This window comes from Macrotis lagotis, chromosome 7, assembly GCF_037893015.1.
Source record: "Macrotis lagotis isolate mMagLag1 chromosome 7, bilby.v1.9.chrom.fasta, whole genome shotgun sequence".
NCBI lineage: Eukaryota > Metazoa > Chordata > Mammalia > Peramelemorphia > Peramelidae > Macrotis > Macrotis lagotis.
Window position 1 is genome coordinate 117,203,299 of NC_133664.1, and position 27,788 is coordinate 117,231,086.

General features: G+C 33.1%; 1 protein-coding gene across 1 annotated transcript in view; it reads left to right on the forward strand.

Annotated features, from left to right (window-relative positions):
- The window catches only part of CHCHD3 (coiled-coil-helix-coiled-coil-helix domain containing 3), a 352,444-nt gene that overhangs the window by 210,408 nt on the left and 114,248 nt on the right, over positions 1–27,788 (forward strand). Inside the window, exon 5 of the mRNA XM_074193666.1 lies at positions 20,786–20,869. Within this exon, the coding sequence (XP_074049767.1) occupies positions 20,786–20,869 (84 nt within the window). The remainder of the gene's footprint in view (positions 1–20,785; positions 20,870–27,788) is intronic.

The following is a 27,788-nucleotide window of genomic DNA, read 5'->3' on the forward strand; positions in this document are numbered from 1 at the left end:
TCCTTACTCTGCTTTTGGTGAATAGATTCTTCCTGAGCCAGTGAATGTAAATCCTGCCAAAGTTAATCCTTCTATAAACATTTAGCCAAAAAGCCAAGTTGTCTTAAGGCACCTTTTTTTTTTTTTTTTTTGTAATTCTTCTATCATTATAGTACAAGAGGGGCATTTTATTTTTTATTTTTATTTTATTTTTTTAGTTTTTGCAAGGCAATGGGGTTAAGTGGCTTGCCCAAGGCCACACAGCTAGGCAATTATTAAGTGTCTGAGGCTGGATTTGAACTCAGGTTCTCCTGACTCCAGGGCCAGTGCTCTATCCACGGTGCCACCTAGCAGCCCCAAAAGGGGCATATTTCAAAGTTGCATTTGATTCATTCTCTTTTTGAGTATTCTGTTTTTATGCTATTGGTTATATAAGCCATGATTTCACCAGTGCTATCCTTACTCAGTGAATGGCAAGCAGAAATTACCAAGCAGCTACAAATCGAACTCTGCTTTTGAGCAATTTATTTACTGTTGTATTGTATATATCAGTAACTTTAATCATCTTTCACCATGTCTTTGAGATAAAAGAGATAACAAAATTATTTTGAAAAATTCTTTGAATATTTTGTACCATTTATAAAACCAATCAACAGGCATTTTCTAATTGCCTCTTCTGTGTCAGGCACTGTGCTGATTACCAGGATATAAATGTATTTCCCACATTTGGAGATAATTTTTAGTGAAATATTCAAGTATTCACTGTCAAACTTATGGTAAACTTCCAAGATATCTAAGAAAATCTCTATATAAACCTTAATCAGTAAATAAACACATTCCTTATCCATTTTCCAAAGGGGGAAAAAATGTCCCCAAGGACATGTATAAGTATCAGACACATGGGCATGGAACATCAGAAGAAGAAACTTGAAAAATCATGTATTGGTTCCTCTGTCTTGTGGAGGAACTTCAAATAACCCATTTCAGTTCAATGATTAGCAGGTCAATTTTAAAAATTCTTCACAGAAAACAATCTCTCATGGTTTCACAAAAGTGGAACTGAATTTAGAACTCCTTTAAAGTCTTTAGAATAAGGGCCATTAGGTTTTTCTGGAAAGAGAAAGTTTATTCCAAGCCTAGTTAAATAGCAGCTTAAGTCACCATTCACAACAACGAGTTCCAGGGGAACCCTTTTCACCAAAAGATTCTTTAGCTTAGGGTACTGAAAACAAGGACTATGCCAAAATTCTTAGGTAAGGTCCTTGTTTAACTTGTAACTATGGCAATTATTATATAAGACTGAGGTGACCATTAGTATTTTGCATGAATACCATTTTTAAAATGTACTGTACAACCCTTATCTTACTGAACAAAACGCAGTAAATAAACTATTTATTCTGACTTAGGACCATTTTTACCAAAAAGTGTTTTGGTACTATTCTTTACTATAGTGACACATGGTGTTAAAGGACTTCTGGGTTTATTGGACTCTTTTTTTAAGACATCAGTATCTATCTTTTGTCTCTCTTTGTTATCCTGACTGCCCATTGTTTTATTTTTACATTTTGTCTCCCCTCTCCTTGCTTTTCTTACTTCTGCTGGCCCAAATTTAAATTATTATGTTTACTTTCTTCTTACTTAAAAGTCTGATTTCCTTTCTAAACTTGTTTCCAGACTGAAGTACTTGAATTTTAAGCTATCCAAGTTGTTGAGATGTCCTCAAAACTGACCTCCTATAGGTGGGATATAACAGGGACCCCCTGTAAGGACCCCAAACTGATTTTTAACATTTTTTCATAAGTAGAATCATAAACCAATAAATAATAACCTTTCATAATAGGAATAAGAAGCTGAACTTTTATTTCCAAATTTGCCTGGTATTTTAACCACCCATGGAAAAATTAGTATTTCCTCTCATAATATGTATTCAGTGATATTGTTTATCTGGTATCCTTAGGGAATAGGTGTTCAATATAAGTACAATTTCTATATAGCAGAAGTTTGCCCTTTTACTGTTGAAGCTTTCCACTAATATTTCCCTAAAATGTATTTATTCTCTGCCTCATTAAAAAAGTAGCCTGAAGATAATTTGACCTTTTCTTGGTGCTTTAACCAAATATATATTCTAGGCTATTTTAATTTAGAAAGAATCACCATATAATGCAGTATTTCTCTGTGGCTCCTGTTGTCAGCTATCATTTCTCAGTCTGTTTCCCTATCTTCTGATAGGCTGTAATTTTCAAAAAACTAAAGGAAAAACTGATAATCAAGTCCACTTAAATTTTATACTTAATTTGCACGCAATTAAGAGTTCATGGTTTGTGACTTGAGGACCTGATTGTGGTCTCCCCTGTGGGAAAAAGATGCCTGGGTTTATTGACAGCAGGTCTTTGCTATACCATGTTTCTTGTTTTAGTCCCTCTATGGATGTTTGAGATTGTTTACATAAATATGGTGTAACTGAAGTTTAAATACTACTAAAAGAGTATTTCTGCTTCATGTAAAGATTACCCTCTAATTACATTGCCTCCTGTGGACAAATATCTCTAGATTCTTTTGCTTTTCATAACTCTGCCTTTTTAAACGTATATTTTTCATAATACTTTTGTTCAAAACTATCCATTTAATTTTTGTGATTCATTGCACCAGCTGCAATCACTTCTCAGTAATCAACAGTTGTCCTACTTAATTTTAAATTTATACTTCTGTCCATTATTTCTGACCAACTGAACAGCTCAATCTACACTGATGTTATATCATGAAGCATCATTTCAATGAGATTTGATAGTAGGTTTTGACCTAATTTTTTTGTATTTTTTATTTCCAATGTTTTAATGTTAAATATCCCTCAGGAATGATCATTAAAGCTATTCTATTAACCAAATTATTAACTATATTTTGTTGAAATTCTGAGAGAATACATATATATAAGAACAACTCAGTAATATTATTTTTATAACTATTTATTTAGTCAATATTTATTAATATCCATTACCAATGGTAAGGGCTGTAGATATGTAAGAATTTGCCTCTTTCCTCTGGTACCTTCCAATTCTAGAATGCTTAGTGTACAAATTTTGAATTTAAGGAGATATAGCTAAAAAAGTATAATAGTTCAGAGATAAGAAAGCAAGTTATCTCTGAGAGATTCAGGGAAACTTGATAAAGAAGGTGGTATTTTACCTAGGTCTTGTCTTATTTATTTGACTGATGGAAGATGAACATTTTAGCCAAAGGGGCATCATGAATTCAGTTTGAGGCAAAAACATATATAAAGTAGAATAGTATGAAGTAACACTGTAAATGTAGGTTAGAAAATGAAAGTCCCTAAAATGTTAAAGTGTTTGATTTTTATTCCCTAAAGGAGGGAATAATGAGATCAGAGCTAAATATTGAGATCGATTTTTCTCAGAGTTTAGGAAATTTTTAGAAGGGAATGATCCTAAAATAAGGGAGATTATTTTACTAGTATTGGTGAGATTTGATATAAAGACATAGAGTTAGGGTTGTGGTAGTAGGAATAAAAAGGAGGCATATTAACAAAGTAGGAAATCTTAAATACTAAGGCTTTTCTGATCTTAGTTAACCCTAATACCTAACTAAGCCTGACATTTTTAATACGTTGTCTATCTGCCGACCTGAAATGTTTAAAAAAAAAAGTGTATGAGAAAGAGCCAAGTCTCCATGGAAAGAGGTGTTTTGGGGATATTTTGTTTGAGATATTCAATAAACTGGGAGATGTTAAGACTGGAGAATTAATAATTAAATTCATGAGAGCTAATGAGATTCCAAAATGAACTAGTTTGGGAGAAGAAAAGAAGCAGGCCCAGGACAAAGTCTCTGGGGATCTCTCAAAATCAGCAAGAGACTGAGAAGAAGTCATTAGACAAAGGAAAGGAAGTAGAAACACACATTGTAGGTGACCTCAGGAATTTTAAATGTGGAAGAAAGAGATGCAGGTTGATAACAAATATGGATGAAAGGATCAAATGAGGATTTTTTTTTAGGGGCAGGGAAGACATGCACCTTTTCATAGACTGTAAAGCAGTTGCCACAGACAGAGATATGTTTTAGATTAGTAAGAGTAAAGGAGAATAGTCTTCCAGTAAAGACAAGATTAAATGGGATCACTTTGTTGTCCTTAGCAAGAAGGCTATCTTTTCATATAAGAGAAGAATAAAAGGTGGATGTGATTCTAGAAGACAATGGTGTTGTGAGATAAGGAGGGGAGAAAAGAGAGCTGTATTTAAATTACTTCTTATTTTTCAGTGAAATAATAAAGCATGAATTTCATTTTAGAGCCTGGGGAAGGAGAGAGCCAAAGGAATTTTGAGGATGAAAAAAACTGAAAGGTTTGATGAGTTTATTAGTCATGGCATTATCTCCCTGATATCAGGGTCTTCTTTGAGAACAAAGTACAAGCATCAGTCAACCTATTATCTTCCTGCCTGATGCTACTCAATTGGAGATGTTCTTTCTCTCTATTTCTCTCCATTCACCTAACATCTAATATCCATAAAATATCATAATAGTTACCTTTATACATATTTTTCTTGATATCCTTACTATATTGAAATCTCCTGGAATTCAGGGACCATATTTTATACATCTTTGAAGACTCCTAGAGTCTTTCCCATAGTAGACATTCCATGTTTGTTAAACGAAGGAAATTGTCTTTCCCTTAATGTACTTTTCCATTTCCTTAATCTGAATGTTACACAAGCTATTTCCCATACTTGAACTGCTCTCTGTTCATAGGTCTTCTAGGAATCTCATGCTTACTTGAAGGCTTAACTAAAAATGTCTTTCTTCCTACAAGGTCTTTTTTGAACCTCCCAGCTATTTGCATTCTCCCCATCATGCTTTGTCTTTACTTATTTTTGTACATATGAAATCCTCACAATAGAATGTTAGGCTCTTGAGGGTAGAGACTATTGTGGCTTTGTCTTTGCACAGATTCTTAGAGATGGTAGGTGCATGAATGAATGCTTTAATTTGAACTCATAACATGGAATTATAGGCAGCAGAGTATAGTGGAATAAAAACATTGGCTCTGGAAACAAATCTTAACTTTGATATTGCTTATGAGCTCCTGGACTTCAGTTTCTCCAGCTGTAAAGTGTGAGATTGCACTATATGTGGCCTCTTAATTGCCTTACAGCTCTAGATCTGTGGTTTTTTGATTAGGATTTTAAAATCAATATATAAAAACACATTAATAATATGTTCATAAGAGCAGAAAAAACACATTTTAATGTGAGGATTATTCATTTTATTACTAGTTCTGGTTTTTTTTAAAACAAAGTAGCTTGTCTTTTGTAGAATTTTTGAAATATGTATTTATTCTCTCTTCAGTCTTTACATATTTGGTTAAGTAGAAAAATAAGTATGAGCATTTTTGCATAGAGTGAGCAAAGTTTCTTAAAGTATTAAAAGAACATGCAGAATAGGTCAGTTAATATTTTTATGTTACATTTCATCTCTAGAGGATATAGGCTACCTCGGGTCATAAAAAGCTTCGGTAGGACAAAAGAGACCTTGTTGGCAAGACAGCTTGGCTGTCTTTTTATAGATATTTTTAGCCATTAGTCACTTCTTCCTTGATCATGTCATTATTACCACTGTATTCATCTGACACCAGACAAAAGGAAAAAAGGGAGCAGAGGAGGGGTTGGGGGGAAATTCCTTCAGCGCTTATACCAGACTTGTCGCACTGCAGGAGCACAATGTCTGGTTTTAATAATCTTATATGTCATACACTGTGTATTACTAGTAAAATATAAGCCTGTTCCTTAAAACTTTTTAAAAATTTTGCAGAAGATCATGAAATAGCATTCTTACTATTCTTTTAACAAAAGTGGTAGGGTAAAAGAACTTTTATGTGTCAGTCTGTTAAATGTCATTATGCTGTTTGTTTTCTGTTTCAGATTAATAGCAGGTGGTAACCATTTTTCAAAGTAGGCCATCTTTCTTTGTTACTCAGTTAGAAAAAGAACTAATTCTCTACTGTGGCCTGGAAATTTTGTACAAGTTGACAAATGATGAGGATCATAAAGCATTCTATGCTTTATCAAATAGAACACCTGGCTAATATCCTCCATTTTAGAGGCTAGTCAAAAATTTAAAATAAAGTACTGGTTTTCTTCTACTTAGTAAATTATGACTTAATTTTAACACATTAATCATTGAGCTATTTGTATTTTGACTCCTCTTGCTTATTTTGTGGCACAAAACACTGTGTGTTTCACAGGTTTGTGTTCTTCATCATGATCTATCCTAGTTTGTGAACAGGAATAGGGAGATTCTAAATCCCAGAACCTTATTTGTTCTCCTTCATACAACACTTTATTGATGATAACTTAATCATGCAGCAGGTGAACAATTAGATGTAATTTGTTTTCTTTTCCTCTTGATTCATTTTATTCCATCCCCTGGTTTTCTGTACCTTGCAGGTTTATGTACCTTGACAGAAAATTTATAAGAATTAATGAATAACTGTTAGGTATCATAGTTGGAGTAGTATAAGCATCGTATATTGTATAGTATAGACGTATGAGTATTATGGGCTTTCACCTTGTCTCTCTAATTTAATGTCTCTTGTTCTCCTTTTCTCTTCTTTCAACTAGTAAGTTAGACTAGATTGTACCCTTGTTCCTTATAGCACTAAATTCTGTAGTCGTATAATTTCTAATTGTCTTTTAGTATTCACAATAATCTTGATTTAAACTAGGGTGGGAAACTTCCAGCTCATGAATCATATAAGACCCTTAAAATAATTTGGTCTGATACTGTCAATGTAACTCCAGACAGGACTGGAAATTTAATAAATCTGTGTGATTTTTAGGAGTAAATTAATTAGGTGTTTGAACAAACAGACTAATTTTTAAGTTTTGATCCTTGGCAGAAAAAAAAGATTTCCCACCCTTGCTTAAAAAGAGAAAGTCTCTACTTTCTTTTCTCATTCATTTTCTCTATTAAATGGGCTCTTCTCTCCTTATTCCTTCAGTGGAATTGAAGATAGGGTGGTCAGCCTTGTGGACTATTGAGAATTATTTTGTATCACTTTAAACATCTTTTCCAATTCTGATACTTTGATGTCATTCCATAGTCAGTCATCTGGGATCAACATGTTGATTTTTCCTGAATTTGCCTAGTTGGAAAGAATTGACTTTATGGAAGAATTCAAGAAACCTAGCTTCAGGTCTCTACTCTTCTATTACTTCTACTTTTGAGCCTTAATGAAATTTATCTGGGACTTTTACTCTGTAAAAGCATTGATTTCTAAATTAACTTGGACTTGAAAATTCTAATATTCCCTTTTTTTTGTCTGAATACTTTTGATGCCTGCCAGATTTAGACTTTAATTTCCTACTTTTAAGCTATATAATGTCCTTTCATTATAGTAAAATATAATATAAATTGATTCTTAAAATTGATTTGGTATCAGTTTTATTTGATTTAGGTCCCATGGCTAAATCACATAGATCTCAAAACTTGACTACAATAGGCCTATGTTGGTAAATGATAGCTAAGTTTGCAAAATGAACCAGATACACTATTTTCTCAAGAGCAGACACCTCTTTTTTATAATTTTAAATGTAGAATGAAAGAAAAGAAGTCCAGTCTTAGAAATATTAAATCTGGACAGCTTTGAGAGGCACTTCTTCATGATTATGACCTTGATGTGAAGATCATCTGGATTCAGGTTCTGTCTCTAATACTTCTACCTAGCTCTAATTGTGAACACATCACTTAACTATCCCCAGAATATTTTCTAAAACAATAAATTAAAAATAAGTTATTGATCTCTTCAGGCAAATGGTAGAGTGTTTCTACTTTGGAATAACAGATCCAGTTCTAGGGTTGGTAGTAAGATGAACTTTTTAAATGATTGCCACTGAAAGCATATTGCAAATGTTATTGGCTTATATGAGATATGTTAATTTGTTGTTGAAGAATTAAAAATATTTGCTTGAAATACATACCTTTACATAAGTAGTATTATGATTTAAAACACTGAACTGTACAGTGTTGAAAGGACAGTCTAAATGTAGATTTTCATTATTAGTAGCTAGCCTTTATATTAATGTTTAAAGTTCATAAAACATTTAAAAAAGTAATATCTTCTTTGATCCTAACAAAAATAGTTGCTATATTCAAATGAAGAAACTTGGACTGAGAAAGCTCGAATGCTTTGTCCATGGTCACACATTCTACATCTGATTCCACCTTCCTGTCTTAATAATTAGCACTTTTTTTTGCCAAGTCCTTTACAGATATTATCTCAAATCCTTCCTTGAACTCTGGAAGGTAGGTATGGTTATATCCCCATTTTATATTTGAGGAATTTTATACTAGGAGAATTATAAGACAAATCCAGGGTCATATAGCTGGCAAATTTCTGAGATTTGATTTACCCTCAATACCTGTCTCCAAGGTCATCTCTGCTCCTCCTAGCTAGACTACTTCAGGGTTAGTATTGTTGGGAGACATGTTTTTAATAGCCTAGCAGAGGTGAAATTGTTGACATATAATGATTGTAGGTGTGTATTTACCTGGAAGGAGATTCTGGGGGTTTTTCAGAGACACTTGATAAAGATGAAGAGCTCTAATTTAGTTATTGATATGGACGGGAGCAGCCCTTCAGAGACCTCTAAGGGGGTGTCCAAGATTCAACATTATCCCACCAATGAAGCTGCCACAGAAGAGAGGTTTTCACGGTGTGTCAGGGAATACTGAGTGAGTGGTGGTGTCAACTTCAAATTCTGAGCAGTGTGGGGAGCCACAATTAAAACGTGAATCTCCCCCTACCATTCTCCTGCCTGTTTGAAACCCTATTCACCTGATTTTCCAGGAAACTGGTTTATACCTTAGATGAGTCAGGACTAACCTAACTTCCATATTGTCTGCAGTCTTTCCACATACCAAAAATATTGATAGCTTCATTTTCAAAAAGAGTGTTCAACACATTTCTAAAACTGATATTTGAAAGTAAGGATATGTCAAACATCCTGCTATCAGACCCCTACTCCTAGCTATAATACATATTATAAGATAAACTGAAAATCTTGCCTTTTTTTTTTATCAGCAAGTATCAAAGAACAAAATACCATGACCAAAAGCTTTCCCATAAACTGGTATTCTATTTTGATGGATTTACTTGGAGAAGGTCTTTTGCAAAAGATCTTGATGTTATTCATTTTCTATGAAAAAGATAGTTATAAAGATAATTTTTTGTTGGAATTATTTATTGTTAGCAATATGGATAAACCAGTGAATGGAATATTATTTTTAAACCTTAGATACAATTCCTCTCTTTCTGATAATTAAAATAATCACTATATCAAATATATACAGATATCTTAATATACTTCAACATTAATTTTGAAGATGGTGTACATCTCTCTTTGGCACTGTGCTCTGTAATATATTTACCAATGATTTGAATAAAGCAAATATTGTCTGCTTATTTCCAGATGATGTAGTATGATATAAGACTGAAAAAGATAACTAATACATTGTGTGACAGACAGAATTTAGAAGGATATTAATGGGTTAGAATGTTGGGCTGAATTTAACAAGGTGAAATTTTATGAGAATAAATGTTATCTCACACAGGCGTTCACAGTCCGTTTCAAAAATATTAGAAAGTGATAAAATGTAAACATACAGTAGTTCTGAAAAGATTTTGAATTTTTAGTTTAATGCAACTTATTAGTGTGGTAAGACAGGCAAGAAAGACAATGTGATCTTAAGCTACAGCATGTATAAATGAGTTAATTTTAGACATATTCTCTGTCCTAGTCAAGCCATAGCTGAAGTACATCTTCATTTTTAGGTTCTACATTTAAGAAAGGGACTAAATTAGGTTTCAGAGGAGAGCAGTTGGAATGGAGAGTATTTTAAGGGTCAGTTGAAGGAACTTAGGAGCTTTAGCTAGCTTGAAGAGTGAGAGAGAGAGAGAGAGAAGACAGATGAGACAGAGATAGAGACACAGGTCTGTGTCAGTGGTAAGGAGAGTTTAGAAATTTAGATCCTAAGGATAAGTGGTTTTCAAAGATTCAGAATTGGTAAGTAGTAGAGCTAGGTTTTCTGATCCCAAATCTAGTTCTCTGGAAATTTTTAAGGTTTGAACTATCCTAAGGGTATGTTCTAAAAGGAGATAGAACTTGTTCTGCTTAGCTCCAGGGGAGGGAAAAGAAGATATAGGTGGAAGATAGATTGAGTTTAACATAATTAGAAACTTCCTAACAATTAGAGCTCATCAAAAGTGGAATGGACAGCCTCAATATGGCAGTGAGTTCTTAATTTCTGGAGATCTTATGCAAAGGGTAATAACTATTAGAGATATTGGAGTAGGAATTCTTTTAGGAATAAAAATTGGAATAAGTGGTCTGTAAAGTTCTTTCCCACTTTTAGATTCTGTGAGAAGGTATAAAGGCTTCATCATTCTATTTTGAAAAGAGCAATGTACTTGGAGTCAAGGGTAGCTATTAGCACTATTCAGTGGGTCTTACTATGATTGTCTGATAATATTTTGAATAAGAAGCTTCTCTGAAACTTTATGTCATCTTTAACATGTGTTTATTGGACTAAGGTTCTTTTTTTAGTCTCTAACATAAATTTTGATATATGAGAAATAAACAGATTTCAGGTGTAGAAATCTTTCACATTTGGTATTATAGTATTATTTCAAAATTTAAAGGGAACAAGTATAAGTAATCTCAGTGAAAAGTTCAGAAATTCTTAGCTTGTATATAATGAACTTTCCTTGCTGTTTGTCATCTTTGTCAGCTCCATGTCAGTCAGGTTCCACTCTTGGGTCAGAGAATTTCCATGATCTCAGACTTTGTTGGTGTAACAAGAATATCTATGTGCTTAGAAAGTAAGATTAAATCCTCAAAGAATTTAATCCCCAAATTATGTAAAAGGAAGATAGAAACATTTAAGAGAAATTCCTATGTTTTTCTTTTCCTGGATGATGGTATACAGACCATCTTGCTTTTCACAAGGGGTTGCTATGCTATAGGTGCTATTTGACCTACTGTGAGGATAGAAATACCTCTCACCAATCCACCTTGAAGCAAGTATTTGAGATTGAAAAGTAAAGGCACTTTCCTTCTCCATTTTAGATTTTTTTTCTTTTTATTTTATTTAGGGCAGTGGGTTTAAGTGACTTGCCCAAGGTTACACAACTAGACAATTAAGTTCTGAGGAATTTGAACTCTGGTCCTCCTGACTGCAGGGTCTGTACTCTTATCTTCTGCTCCACCTAGCTACCCCCATCTTAAATTAATCTGATCATGGAAGTTCTATTTAGTTTCTTTTATGTGCCTCATTCTTTTTTTGTAGTGCAGAATTTAAATTGACTGCACTCCTATTCAAAATTAATTTTCTTTTTTTAAGAGATTTTATTTATTTTGAGTTTTACAATTTTTCCCCTAATCTTACTTCCCTCCCCCCACCTCCACAGAAGGCAATTTGCATAGTTTCCATGGTATACATTGATCCAGATTGAACAACATTAATTTTCTAATCTTTTTTATTTTCTTTTTATTGATATTTTATTTTTCCAACTACATGCTGTGAAAATTTTTCAACATTCATCCATATGCCTATGTATATTTTCAAGTTACAAAATTTCCTTCCACCCTCCTTTCCCACTTCCCCCTCCCCTCAGCGATGAACAGGCAGGTTGATATTGTATGTGCACATTTCTGTTGAATACATTTACAGATTATTCATTTTTGGTGTGAGGAATTAGGATTAAGGGAATGAAATATATAAGATACACACACACACACACACACACACACACACACACACACACACACATATAAATGTGAATGTAGTGTTCATCAGATTCTGATGGATTTTTGTTTTGTTTTATTTTTCCTCCCCTGGGTGGGGATAGCTTTGTAGATCACCCAGTCGAATAGGGTTGTCCTAACTCTCTGGACTGCTGAGAGCAGCCGCATCCATCAGGGTTGGTCATCTCTTGGTTCTACTCCCTTTGTTAAGCATCAGATCCTATAGTTCATTCCATTCTCTAGAATCTGATTATTTATGATTTCTTAGAGAGCAATAGTATTCCATAATATTCATGTACTTGTTTAACCATTCCTTGATTCATGGGCATCCCCTCAATTTCCAATTCTTTGCCACTGCAAAAAAGAGCTGCTATGAGTATTTTGGGCTGTATAGGACTTTTCTAATTTTTTATGATATTTTTTTTTCTCTGGATATAGGCCTTGAATTGAAATTGTTGCGTCAAAGGGTATGAACAGTTTTCTTGCTCTTTCGGCATAGTTCCTATAGTTCTCTAGAATGGCTGGATGGATTGTTCACAATTCCACCAGCAATGCATTAATGTCCCAATCCTCCCACAACTTCAACAATGATCGTTTTCCCTTTTTGTCATCTTAGTCAATCTGATAGGAGCGAGGTGTTACCTCAGAATTGTTTTAATTTGCATTTCTCTAATTGCTAATGATTTGGAGCATTTTTTATATGATTATATATGTATATGTATATGTGTGTGTGTATATATATATATATAATATATATACATATATAGCTTTAATTTTTTATTTGAAAACTGTATTCATATTCTTTGACCATTTAAAAATTGGAAATGACTTGTAACCTTATATTTGATGCATTTCTCTATACATTTTAGAAATGAGAATTTTATCAAAACTCCTAGTTGTGAAGATTGTTTCCCAGCTTTCTACTTTCCTTCTGATTTTGGCAGCACTGATTTTTATTAGTGCAAAACTTCTTAATTTAATTTAGTCAAAATCAATCATTTTGCAATTTATAATATACTCTTATTTCCTGTTTGGTCTATTAATTTGTCTATGGTGTAATCCTTTATGTCTAAATCCTGTACCCATTTTGACCTTATTTTGGTATAGGGTGTGAGATGTGGGTCTATGCCTAGTTTTTGCCATACTTACATGATTTAAAGAATATAAAACATAAAAAATAGACATATGTATACATACTTTATATTTTTATAAACATTTATAGACAGATATTTTTTATTTCTATTTATGTATTTCTAATGTGTATGTCTAAAATAGTGAAATTATAGGGAGACATTAGTAGCTGAAAGGAGGGAGCTTTTTCAAAGGATTAATCTTTGAACTGCATTCTGAAGGATGCTATGGATTTTAAGTGGTAGAAATGAAAAAGAAATGTATTCCAGGAGACAGACTATGTAATTGCACAGACATAGGTAGTGAAATGATAAATAGATTGTAAGAGGGCAATTTGGACAAAACAGAGATATGAAGGGGTTTTTAGTAGACTGGGTAAAATAGTAGAGAGACCACTTGTAAAGTACTTTAGTGGGGAACAGAGAAATTTGTATTTTATTCTTTGTAAGGTGAGGGAGTTCCTTGAGCTTTCTGCATGGAATTGTCAAGGTCATCCAGGTGCTAGAGGGTTATCTCTTTTGAAGTGAGGTGAAGGACAGAATGGAGATAATTAGTTGTTTATAGTTGTGCCCAACTCTTTGTGATGCCCTTTGGGGAATTTTCTCCACAGAAATACTGAAGTGGTTTCCATTTCCTTCTGCAGCTTATTTTACAGATGAGGAACCTGAGTTAATCATGGAAGTCACTTGCCCAAGGTCACAAAGCTAGTAACTTTGTAAGACCAAATTTGAACTCAGGTCTTCCTAATTCAAGGTCAGGTGCTTTAGCCACAGCACCAGCTCCTTGATGAGCAGTTGAGGGCAGGATTCAAGAAGTCTACGGCTCACGTCTTGACTTTAATAGTTAAGTAGAGGTGTGATCATATGTACATTGAGTTTTTCTTTTTTAAAATGAGGAGTTGATTACTTCTGAGGCCCCTTCCAGCTCTCAGTCTGTAATCCTGAGACATTCTTTTAAGGCTGTAATGCAAGTTAAGAATTAGATGAAAAACTCAATGCTCCTCAGAGAGACCAGTTTGAGCCAATCATGAATGCTTTACAAGTTGAGTTAAGTTGACTTTACATGAAAGTGTTCTGGTTACATTCCTAAATGTTATAACTTGCATCCACATCCCTTTATACTGTAAATGAGTTACAGCTGTGCATTTTTTTTTAACCTGCAGTGTACAAAATGGAAGTGGTTAGTGGCTAGTCTAGTGGAAAGAGAAACCACTGAAAAATCAGAAGACAAAGCTGAATCCAGATCTACAATGACAAAAAAAAATTCTGAATACTCCACCTAATCATGAGATTCTGACATAGTTTATATTAATATTTCTTTATAAAAATATTATTTTTCACTACAAAAGTCACATAACATGGGCAGTAATCATAGTCATAAGACAAGAGCTATCAGGGACTTCGGTGGCTATCTAGTCTTAACCATAATTTTACCCAGGATAAAACCAGATGTATGGTTTGAGCCTAAGGCCCCTAACTATCCAGAGCCAGGGCCCGGTATATATAACCCTTTTTCTTAGCTTTTAAAATGGCTGTGTGTGTATATGTGCGTGTGTAAATAAAATATCAAATATATTGCTTCCCTCTTCTCCATACACACTACTTCACATAGTTGTTAAATGATCCCTCAAGTATTTCTTAAATCCTTACTATGTCCCATATATTGTGATATTCTAGGATTAAATGAGTATAAAGAATGAAATAATTATCTCTCACTGAACATTCATTCTAATTCGGGGCAGGGGATTTAGAACAATTATATGAGTATCTGTGTATTTTAATGCATCTGTGTATTTATTTTGTGCATTTAAAAGCATTGAGAAAGGAGACATATTTATCTATAAAGTAAAAAAAAAGTAAAAAAAATCATAAATGCACCTAAGCAAATATATTAAAAATTATATATGATTACGTGAGCTGTGGTTGTTATAAGTCTTAGCAAAGTCATCATGCAGAAGATGGTGCCGGAACCTGCATCTTAAAAGAAGATAAAGACTGAGCAGAAGTTAAGAGGGAGTGCACCTCCCAGGAATGAGGGAGAGCCACTGCAAAGAGCCACAAGTGAGACATGGGGAAAAATCTATTCAGCTGCATTATGTAGTACAGGAGTGTGAGATAAGCAGAGTCCTTTCAAATATTTCAAAATTTAGCTGCCTGAAAATTTGAGCTGTTGATATAATAAGAATAAGATGACCAGAATTTTTCATTCCATTTAATATAATTTTTAATTTTATAGTAAGAGAAAGGACTTTGATTAGGTTTCAGGTCAACAAAAAAATAAACTTGACACCCTCATTTCTGAATTTGTCATTTTTGCACTTGTATTCTAGAAAGTCATCCCTAATGACTGCCAGTTAAATTTGAAATCTCATTCCTGGTCTCAGTCTACCAATTTTCTTCCTTCAAAATAGTTGAAGTTTTCTTCTTGGTTGCTTTTTTTCCCCTAGAAAATGCTTAAGAATAAGTTAATGTGTTAAAGTAGTAAAGGAAAATAGTCTATTATTTTAAATTGCTTTTATCAATATGAAATAACTGTTGAAATGCTTCTTATTGAGCCAATTCCTACTTGACTGAACTCCTGACACTTAGATAAGAGTTTTGTTCTCTTTAGAGAATTGATTCCTGCAGATCAGCTTTATCTAGAAATCTAGTGGAATGTTTTTAAGATTCTGTGCAGTCTAGGGTAGAAATTTTTAAGCATTTTTCTGCCATGGATCTCTCAGGCAGTCTGGTGAAGCCTATGGATCCCTTCTCAGAATAATGTTTTTTAATGCATAGATCTATGAAGCAAACTGAAACACACTTATATATGTGTGTTATGTATATATGTTATCTCATATAAAAATGCCTAAAGGGGAGTTTTAACAAAAAGATTTTGATCCTAAGACAGATCTTTCATTTTTACCAATCCTTAAAAGCTAATGTTGTAACTAATTTTTATGCCTTTGAAATGGACTTTCTGGTTTAGAATAGAATATAATACCAAAGTATAGTAATATTGTTGTTAGTACCACTTTGTAAAGAAGCAGTGAACCTTGTATAATTTCTTATTTACAACAAAAGTGGAGCATTCAGTTAATTGAATTACATGCCTACAGTTAATTATTTTGTTGTGGCTAATTGATAGTCTCAGTAATCATGTTATGCAGCTATGCAACCCATCAATATAATATTAACTGGCCAGTTTATATTTTAGTAGTAAATTCGTTCAATGTAGTTTATATCTCTCACAAGGTTTTTGTTGAGCTCTATTTTATGGATGATATGTGCATCATTTAAAAATCTGAATACAAATTTTATTTGCCTGTTATCTGATATACAAGAATATTGATTAATTTTGTTTCTATTCCCACCCACCTTTTGCACTACCATGAAACATGCCAATGTTTATATTGCCCATATATGCAGTGATTTGTTTCTTCATGCCTTTGATGTATTTACTACATCATTGTGAAAGATGAAACATGTCTCACAGTTAACACATGTATTTCAGATGTTTTTAAGTTTGGTAGGGGTAGGAGAGAGAAGTAATTATAATCATTTGAATGTTCTTTTTTAGACTAACATCTGAATGATCTGCTTTAACACTGTAAAAATGGAGAAAATGTTTTTTCTACTTTAAGCTATAAATTAAAAATATAAATTTAAGGAAACTCTAAATGAAACTGGTTAGTGTAAATTCAACAAGGTTAACTTTTTTGTATTGAAATATGAAGTACTGAGAAATAATGATGTCATATTATTTGATTGTGATGTCACTGTATTCACAGTAAATCACACTATGTACTTTAGTTAGCCCTGTGCCCTAGAGCATCTAAGTGGTAAGAAGATTGAGATATCATGTTGGAAACTTACAATTGTGATGACAAAACAAAGCAAACAGAGGTAATGGTAAAGTTCCTATTAGAAAAATTTGTGAAATGTACAGATTTTAACCCTTGAGAAATTTGAGTAAACCAGTATTTTGCTTCTTGAAATTACTAAAAAAAAAAAATTTAAATTATTATTTTCCCTTTGTTTAATTCTTACTTTAGTGTTTCATATTAGCTTATATAAAATTAATCCACGTTTTGTAACCAGATCACATCATATTTTATGCCTATTGAATACATAGTTTTTTTTCCAGAGGGAATGCTGAATTTTGGTTAAAAAAAGCAAAAATAAGTTTTATGTACATAATAGCATTTGTACATTTCTTTATAAAATCTTTCTCCTTATATATAAAGTTCTTTTCAGAATGCTATCCTACTTTTTAAAGGTGTTAATGTTACAGGTTTTTCAAATAAACACCTAACTCCTACTTTTCTGTTCTATTTTAATTTGAACACTAAATAGCAGTCAACTCCTGACTAATTGAATTCAGTAAATTTTTAGTCTAGTGAATTTTTCTAATATTATTTATCATTTTGTTTTGTTCCTTAGATTAAACTAGACTATCTGTCTGTTTTTGAGAAATAATTTTAAGTTTAAATTTATCTATTGTCAATTTATCCCCCCAAATCATAGTTTTTAAAGAAATAGATAGACTGCTCCTCCATGGTTGCCTAGTCTTTGTTTTCACATCCTTTACCACACACCACAAAAGCACAGGAATCAGAGAGAGAGAGAGAGAGAGAGAGAGAGAGAGAGAGCGAGAGAGAGCATTTATGTGTGTATGTGTGTGCTTATGAGCATTCATACATGCACATCTTAGAATATTGATTCTGGCATTTTATTCATATGATAGTGTTATGATCTTTTCACATGTTGCATGTTATCTGATGTTGGTGCTAGTACTGTCTTTGGTCTTGATTATACATAGTTGACCTTTGAGTATATTGCTTTTATATTTTTTCAAGGAGTGGATCTTAGGTGATTGAGGTTATTCCTATACATCCTTTATGTTCCAATGTACTACTCAAATTATAATTATAATTCATTGGCTGGCTAAGTGCCATCTGTAGGATCAAGCAATACCTTTACAGTATTAAATCATATTACCTAAAGCTTTTTGAATTACTGTGCACATTATGAATAATTATAATGGAATTCCCATTACATTTTCTCTTTACATTTTTTACTTCCCTATGTAACTATGTATGAACAAAAGAAATGTTTAGTTTGCAAGTGTTTTAGCAGTCAGGTATCTAATGAACTTGTAGAGAGGGAAGCAGATGATAATACATTAAGGGCTTGGTGGAGGAAATTATTTCCATACCATATAATTCAAGTTGTTATAACTAAATTCTCTTGTACTATTAAGATAGCTATACATTTGTCTACTGTTAGATTCTATACCAGCCCACTTCTCTCATTTGGTTATTGAAAAGTAATTGTTATTGAAAGATATATGATTTCTATTGGCAGCTAAAAAGTCATTCTTTTTCATTATATGATAATGTTTAATTCTTTTGTCATGAGGAAAATTTTCTTTTATATCAGAATAGGAAAAATGGGTATGTCACAATGGTAATAATTTTTCAATCATTCATTAAATGTATAATCCATTAAATATTAATATATTTGTGACATCTGATTTGATCATCTTATTGACAGCTTGGCAAGATTGCTTGTTCTTTTGTATTTTATAATTATTAACTGTTAAGATAAGCATATATTTATGTACTTTTATATATTCACATTATTTCAGTTTTACAAACTTTCCTTTGAAATCTTCTTGTTAGAACATAATTTAACAATGAGATTTAAGTAGTTTCCTAATTAAATGGATCCTTTAAGTTGTAAGTATATTTTTTTGTTGCCTTCTGTCTTTAGAATTTGAAAAGATATTTGTAAACTGTTTCTCAGTTACTTCATTTTGGAAATAGTATATCATAATATGGTTTATAAATTTTTTCTACATGCTGCAGGACTTAGAAATCCAGGTAAGTTGTAAAATTAAACCTTGTAATATACATAAGTCGATTCTAAACTTGGACATTTATTTTTTTTTTTTTAGTTTTTTTTTTTTTTTAACAAGGCAATGGGGTTGAGTGGCTTGCCCAAGGCCACACAGCTCGGTAATTATTAAGTGTCTGAGGCCAGATTTGAACCCAGGTACTCCTGACTCCAAGGCTGGTGCTTTATCCACTATGCCACCTAGCTGCCCCCAGCTAGGTAATTAATTATTAAGTGTCTGAGGCCAGATTTGAACTCAGGTACTTCTGACTCCAGGGCGGTGCTCTATCTACTGTGCCACCTAGACGCCCCTCACTTACATCTTTTTGAAAAACCTATGTCTGTGTAAGATGGGAGGAATAGTTAGGCAGGAGGCATTTATTAAATGTCTTTGATTTGCCAGGCACTATGCTAAGCTCTGGGGATACAAAAATAACCCCAATAAAATTGCAAGGTCAGAGAAACTTTTTATCGTTATTTTTAAATTAAGATTGGCAGAAAGGTATTAAACATTGATTTGATTGTCTTCTTAGCTCAAGCTAATGTATTATGCTTTCCCTCAAATATAAAAGTAGAATTAAGGCATATTTTTTGCATTTAAGCAATTAAGATCTAGATAGGGGGAAAGAAACAGGTATGAATGTTTATATACCAGTTCATGTGAGGTACTCAAAAGTGATTAGGACCTTGGAATTCTTTGAAGATTAATATGATAAGACTTTTGGACAATGTTGGTTTTTGAGTTAATCCTTGAAAAATGAGACTAGATAAATCATTTCATGCTAACAGAATGTTCATGTTCTTGAACATGTTCATGCCTAAACAAAAGTGATGTAGGCAGGAAAGAATGAGTTGTGCTCAACATGGAACCCTAGAATAGTGGACTGAAATGCGAGAGAAGGAGCAATACCAAACTATACTTATGTTTAAAGAGTTGCGATGAAGAAAACAATTCTAAAGGAGTGTGGGCTAAAATGGCAATGGTATACTGTCATAAATGGCAAAAGGATAGAGGTTGTGCAGATTTCGGCATCTAAATGCCTGCCTGTGTATATAAAGACACTTGCTTTGTTCTTTTTGCAGAGGCAAATGTAGACTTTTTTTTTTACAGTGGTTTCAGATGAATTTAAATAGATTATTTGCTGCTTTAAGAATTTCTTGTTGTAATTTGACAGGTATTTTTTCCACTTATATGTAGGATGAAGTACTGTGTTAGATACTTGAAATTTTTTGTATAAATGACATTTTTAACCCCCAGAGTTGGATCTTTGAGTCAGAAACAATAGTTTTAGAAGAAAAAGTAACTAATATTGTTCCATTTTTTATTATCTTCAGAATCATTCATATATTTTAATTATTGTACTTTTAAAAAGTGTAGTAAATGTTTTATTTTAATTTTTGTTGAAAATGAGATTTAACAAATCAGACATATAAAATGAATATCTTTCCTATAGTATTCAACTACCAACATTTCAGCAATTTGCTTTTGTTCTCTTTTCTACTCCTATCCTTATTCCTTGTAACTCTTTCTTAAAAGGACAGTTTACAGTTTGAAGCAAGTGATTTCATATCTGAATGACTTTTGTAATTACTCTTAAAGTTCCTAAAACATAGGATGCACATATAAAACTTTATATGGAAATCTTTTTATTCAAAAATGAACACTAGCCTAATTTGTGTTTTAAATAAAATCTTAGAATAAATGCTTAATATTAATTCTTGAAATGACTTTATTAAGACAGGGTGCCTAGTTCTGTAATCTGGGACAAAGTAGGACACAGCTGTTCGGCAGGAAAAAACACAATGCAGATCCATTCTTTACATTTCATACAGCAATCATCTTCCTATTAATGTTTTTCTGAAGCAACAACCTAATAGATTGCAGAATCTTTCAACTGTATATATTTATTTCTTACAATTTTTATTTGACTTTTTCTTTGCTATTACTGCTTTTTCTTGATATAATAATTTGTTCATTTCTTTTTTTAGGCTAAGCAGCTGGAAGAGAAAGACAGAGTGCTCAAAAAACAGGATGCTTTCTACAAAGAGCAGCTGGCTAGACTGGAAGAGAGGGTATGACCATTTAAAATTATTATTTTGGAATTTAAGTGGATAATTTTGGTGTATTAAATACTTGAATACTTGAAAAAATTTGTAATTTCTTCAGGAGGGGCATTCCCTCCAATTGACACAGATCTTAGGCCCTTGAAAATTGCCGTGGCCTAAAGTTCATCATCTAAAAATCTCCTGAACTTTCAAGTTGAATATCTTTGTAGTTACTTACGTTTATCCTTGGAAGACTCAATCAGAAGACAGACACTCCATCTGATAAGATCTGCTGGAGTTTGTTCTCTCCTACTCCAATTTGTGATCCAATATTATAGTTGCACTTTTCTCAGGGAATTCTTGGACTGATTATTTTCAAATTAAATATTTTGAACCTAAAAACTAGAATATCTACTGTTCAAAAACCAAACAAAACTACAACTTTTTGATGAGGATTCAAGGCATTTGAAGATAAAGTTAAAATCCCTTCTTCTTTCCTAAAAAAAATGGTATTTCTACTTCCATAATTTTCTTTCTAGACATAATCTTTACATTTGAACATTTTGGCTTATACATTAGATCAGTGATTTCATTGTTAAATAGAACTCTCATGTGGGGAAACTTCCTCTAATAGCTCAACTTTGTTGTGTTAGAGGCTTTCCTTGAGTGGTGATTGTTGATGTGTGTTGCCAGAGTCACATATGCCCAAGGCTGGATTTGAAGCCCTAGCTCAAAGTCAGGTCTCTGCTGTACCATGCTACCAGTTTTCTCCTACAGAAACTTTTGAAAAAAATGTTTTTCTTAGATTTACAATCACATGATGTTTGACTGACTTAATATCACATTAGAAGGCAGCAAATAACATTTACCGGCAAGCAGTAACCAAGATTCTTTTATTCAGTAGGTAACAGATTGATTTGGATTTTTTTTTTTTTTTGTATCCTTAACTCTTAGCTCAGGGCCTGGCAAAAACAGTGGGCATTTCATAAATGCTTTGTGACCCTTGAGTAATGATTATGGGGCCAGAAATTTGTTTAAAATGCAATGGAATATAATCCACATATTGATTGTGACTGTGTATGAGCCAGTCAGGATGGCTTTTCTGAACCCAAGAGAATTTGTAGAAGTTTTTTCCACTGCCTGGCACAGAGGCAATATTAGTAATATTTCTCTCCCCCTCTTTTGTCTTTCCCCTTCCTCATTTGTATAATGCCATTGGGGTCAGAAAAGCATTCACAGGCTTCTTAGAAGAGAAAATATTTGTGTGTGTGTGTCTGTGTGTCTGTGTGTCTCTTTGCAGCTGTCACTTATTCTAACACAGAAAATTTTTTCCTGAAGAAGCAAGTTTATATAAATGATGACTATCCCCTGAAGAAGCAAGTTTATATAAATGATGACTATCCCCACAAAAGTCTTAACATAAACCCCATAAAACAGTTACTGATTTCACTATGTTTAAGACAGGATTTCATAAGTCAAAATGTATACAAATGAACTTTTAGAACCACAAATTGTGGTCTGTTTTTTGCCATTGATGGAGTTTTCTTTTTCTTTCTTCCTTCCTTCCTTCCTTCCTTCCTTCCTTCCTTCCTTCCTTCCTTCCTTCCTTCCTTCCTTCCTTCCTTTCTTTCTTTTTTGGTTTTGAGTAAAATTTTCTCTTTCACTTATTGTTCACTTAGGACATTTTGGACATAAGGACTTCAATAAAATATTCATGGTGTTCTGAATGATCTTAGCATAGTGAGAAGTTATTAAAGCAACGTTGAGTGGTGCTGCTGGATACATAATAAGAATGTGGGATTCTTGTTTAATTCTGTTTTTATCTTTAATGTGATCATCAGTAACTGTCCTTGAAGTTTGTTTGTTTCAAGTTGTGCTAGACCTGATATGTATGTGCCCTGTGGAATAACCAATAGCTTCTATGCTAAGGACAGGAGGAAGCAATGTAAGATATTAGATTATTTCCCTTTGTCTTTTAAAAAAATTGTCTGAATCTTCTCTACGTTTTTAAATCTGACCCTCTCTATTCTTCATTCCAAAGATTCGACATGCCTTATTATAAGGAATTTTAAGAGGAATAGCTAGAGAGTTCAGCAGAACTAGGGTGTTAGACTGTTTTGATATTATATTGTATGCAATGCATTTTCCATGCCCATTCTCCCTCCTCCCCCCACCTCTAAAAGAGTCAAGGAAAGATGACTTCTCTTTAAGCTCCAGCTTGATTGTTAACATTTTGCAACATTTAATTTTTTGCTTGTTTTTCCCTTTTATGTTGTTATTGTGTAGGTTTGCTTGCATCATTTTGAATCAATTCATTTAAGTCTTTTCATGCTTTCTTGTATTTATTACTTCTTTTAATGCATTTATAAACTGCAATTTTTTTGGATATTACCCTGCTAATGGACCCCAAATCGTTTCCAGTTCTTTACTGCCACAAAAATATACTACTATAAAATATTTTGGTGTATAAGGTCTTTTAACATTGACCTCTTTTGACATAAGATGATTTTCATATCAGAACATTTTTTTTTTCTTTTTTAGATTTTTCAATGCAATGGGGTTAAGTGGCTTGCCCAAGGCCACATGGCTAGGTAATTATTAAGTGTCTGAGGCCAGATTTGAACTCAGATACTCCTGACTCCAGGGCTGGTGCTCTCTCCACTGCACCACCTAGCCATCCCATATATCAGAACATTTGAAGTGATAATAGTAGAGATACTCAGGTATTTCAAAGTGGTTATTTGGTTTTAGGATTTCAGTGTCTTCTCTGTTCCTTTGCCTGCTTTTGTTCCTTGAGAATTAAGCATTGAATAATTAGTTCTTTTAATCAATAACCATGAATTAAACATGACCTGCTTGTAGAAAATGTTCATTGTTGGGAAAAACTTAAAAGTTCAGATAAAGGTAGCCTTAAAACTTATAGTTTAAAATGAGGAAAAATGACAAATCCAGGACAAAAAGGCATATATCACAAAGTATCATATAATGAATTACTTCAGTGAAATATAAGAATCAAATGCTTTCTTAAACCTAATTTGGAAAGCTAAAGTTACAAAGGAATAGATTATGATGAATCTAAGAATTCTAGTTGTGATTTAAATAATAAAAATTCAACGGGCATAAAGGGGGCACTATCCTCCCACATGTAGAGAACTGCACCATTATGGAAGCATTCCACAGAGTAGAACAGTATGAGAATAAGGGTAAAAAAAAGAAAAGGACTTCTAGATTGGGAATGCTTTAAATATACCTCATCAGAAATTGTTTCTTTAATTGAAGAGTTACTGTGCCTAAGCATAGTATGCCCAAAACTTATGCCTAAGCACTAATATGAAGGAGTGGTTTATTTGTAGGGAGAGAGAGTAGAGAAAGAGTTAACTTTGTAGTAGGTTACTGTATTAAGCAATTAAGGCCTGTAGCAAGAGGACCTGAATTTAAATCTAGTTTCTGATTCTTAATACCTGTGTGACCCTGGGCAAGTCACTTAACATTTTGGCTTCCAAGGCAGATTTCTAAGACTATAATTTGGAAAAACATTGTTGACCTGCAAGGGTGGAAGGAGTAAATAAGTTTTAAACCAATTTTTCCTAAACTTCTTTTTTCTCATGGAATATTATTCCTTATATTGGGGAACTGTGAGTTGCCGAACATTTAAACTGAAAGTTCAGAGTAGTCTCCAGACCTGTAAAGTAGATGTCAAGAGTCCTCCCTGATCCCTTCACACCCTTTTTTCTGTACTTCCTCAGGGCTCACTGAAGAAAAGGGGGCTTTGCACCTTCATGGGTAAGACTTCTATTGTGACCTTTCTGGCCCTTGGCAAAGGCTGGGGATTTTATGACTCATCTAACAAAATTAGATACTTACTTTTTAAGATGTCTAAGAGTGAATCTTGGGAGTTACTCATGTTGTAACTTGAAAAGAGCTCTGGACCCAAAGCAGTTATTTTTTTGACTTTAGCCTCAGCATTATTTATTAACTTCAAGACTTTGGACTTCTCTGAGCCTTATCTTTTCCACAGAAGTTCATCTGTAAAAAATATTAATGTAAAAATTTCAGATATGAATGCTAAGAATGACTTATTTTCAAGACAGTCTTTTCAAAGTTGTTAAGATACTCTCAAAGATACTATATCCAAAGGGGCTTTACTGGATCTCAGGTCTTTAAGAAACATGCGAGGTTTTTCTGGATTAGTTTATACCTAAGTAGGAATTCTCAGTAAGTAACCATCCTGTGTTGGGTAAGTCAACAGTTTTTAAGGCAACTTGTTCCACTTTTGGATAATTGTTAAGAAAATTTCTGTAATTGTATTGCTGACCTCTACCTCACTACAGATTTTAACTTTTCCCATTTGAGACTAACCAAAATAATTAGAATAAAATATATATTTCAAGACTCTTCTCAGAGCTAAATTTCTGCAAAGAGAGCTATAATATTGGATGACGTGTATTCATCCTATTTATACATCAATGTTAAAAAAAAAGACCTGAAAGATATTCTGTGTAAAGTCCAAAGTCTCTTTTTCAAGATTTTCCAAATGTTCCTTTATAAAAATGATGTCCTAATTATTCAATACTTAAAAAACTTCTTTTTGGAGAGAGAAACCCACTGCAGTGTGAAATGCCAAATTGGATGAAAATTTTCATTCTCTGCCTGAGCTGTAGATTAACAGTGAACTAAGCACAGGATGGAGGGGGGGAGACCCATTTAGAGTTATATTTGAAAAACTGCAAAATATTTTTGAAAGTTCTAGCTAGCAATAGAAATACCTTTCAATTAATTAAAAAATTAAGTATCAAATTTCATCACACTTAATTATTGATATTTTTGCAAATTTTCATTCTTTTCAGTTGTCTTAGTTAATTTTGACCCAGTTAAGATTTATTCAGAATCAAACAAACATTTGATATACACCTAAAATCATTATAATATAGCATATTCTGAGATTCATGTTAAAGCAATGAAGATTTTCAATTTACAGGCCATTTGAAAATTTGTGGACTACATATGTTAAGAACCTCCAATCTATGACCTTTGCAAAAATTCATTGGATGAAAATCAAATGGAAAGAGACAATAGAGTCTCATCCTCAGTGGATCCTAAAGACCAGGGTATAGATTCCTTGTGATTTTGAGTAGTTTAGGGACCAGAAAATTGAAAATGGAGTTCTAACATTTAGCTTAAGAGCAAAGTGTGGCTTGTCTTACTTTCAGGTTACAAATTTTGTGATTGTAGCAGATGCTTAAATATTAGCAGCTTGTGTACTATAGAGGTATAAGGTATATGCATATTGGGGCAGGCCTGACCTAGAGCTCACTGGGGAAACAGGAATAAAGGTGTTGTCCTTAAGAAAAAATGCATGGTGCTGGTCCATCAGCCACAGGGAGTAATGCTAATTAAATTCTAAGATCATGTTTGCATCAAATGATCAATTTTTAAAACTCAGTAGTGAGGAGGTGGCACATCTATCTGTTGTATCACAAGATGTTAGGACTAATTTTTATGATTAATTGCCTTTTTGATTGCTTGACTAGTTTGTCAATTATAAGCTTCATTTCTATATGACTTGGAAAAAACACAAAACAGTGCCAACATTGGTAATTAAAGCAAATGACACAGAATAGATTATTTTTTAGGTGTTTTGTGGGGTTTTTTTGCAAGGCAGTAGGGTTAAGTAGCTTGCCCAAGGCCACACAGCTAGGTAATTATTAAGTGTCTCAGGTCGGATTTGAACTCAGGTACTCCTGACTCCAGGGCCAGTGCTCCATCCACTGCGCCACCTAGCCGCCCCCAGAGAATAGATTATTGTCATCACAGTGTGTGCCTTTTGGGGAGAAATTATGCATATTCACTACCAGATGTAGTCTATCAGTTATTATGTATTTCAGTGAATTGGGGTCAGCCATTTCAGGAAATTAATATAGGATTTGTCCAGCAACAAGTGTGATACTAAAACAATAATATTACTTTTTTAAAAATTTTTTTATTTATTTAAGGCAATGGGGTTAAGAGCCCAAGGTCACACAACTAGGTAATTATTAAGTGTCTGAGGTCACATTTGAATTTGTTTCCTCCTGTCTCCAGGGCTGGTACTCTATCTACTGCACCACTTAGTTGCCCCTAAAACAATAATATTCTGAAGGGGGATATCTGTTGATAAGTTTGATTTATAGGTTAAAATCTCTCTTCTTTTTTGGTAATTTCTCACCCCCCCCCTCCAAAATGCATCCTAAATAACTGCCAGCCTTTTTAAGTTATGATAGAATTTGGACTCTAAATTATTGTATTCTCTTTAATCAACATATAATGGTTTTACTAAAAGAGTTTTAAAATATCCTTCAGGTAAAAGTTATTTCTGGCCAAGTAATCACCTTATTTAAAATCTACCAAATTAAACTATCATTCATCAGTGCTAAAGGCTTTATCCTTCTTCTGACACCTGTAGAATTTATGTACATTTCTTTCTCATTTGTGTTGAAATAAGATCAGTTCCCCAGAGGTTTCTGTAGTTAACAGAGAGGAGGGCTGCTTGAGTCAGTGAATTTTGATCGTAAAGCCAATAAAAACCAATGTCACTTTTAACTGTTATGCCAGTTAGAGCAATCAAAAGTACAGTGAAACAGATAGCTGGGTTTCATCACCTATGTTATGCTCTCTTCTTTATTTTTAAGACCTCATGATTAAGTCATGTGCATTTAATTACATGTAGGCAAAAAAATGTAAATGACCCATAGAATAATGTCTGTTTTTATTAAAATGTATAAGATGTCTTTTGGATTCAAGGATTAATCTATTAAAAGGAGTCTATTTCAAGCTCTTTAAAATCAATTTTATATATATATATATATATATATATATATATATTATGTTAATGGGGGGAAAATCAGTGTCAGACTTTGGCAATGGGGAATAGGGCAATAATCTGCAACTTTTATCAACATCTCCTAGG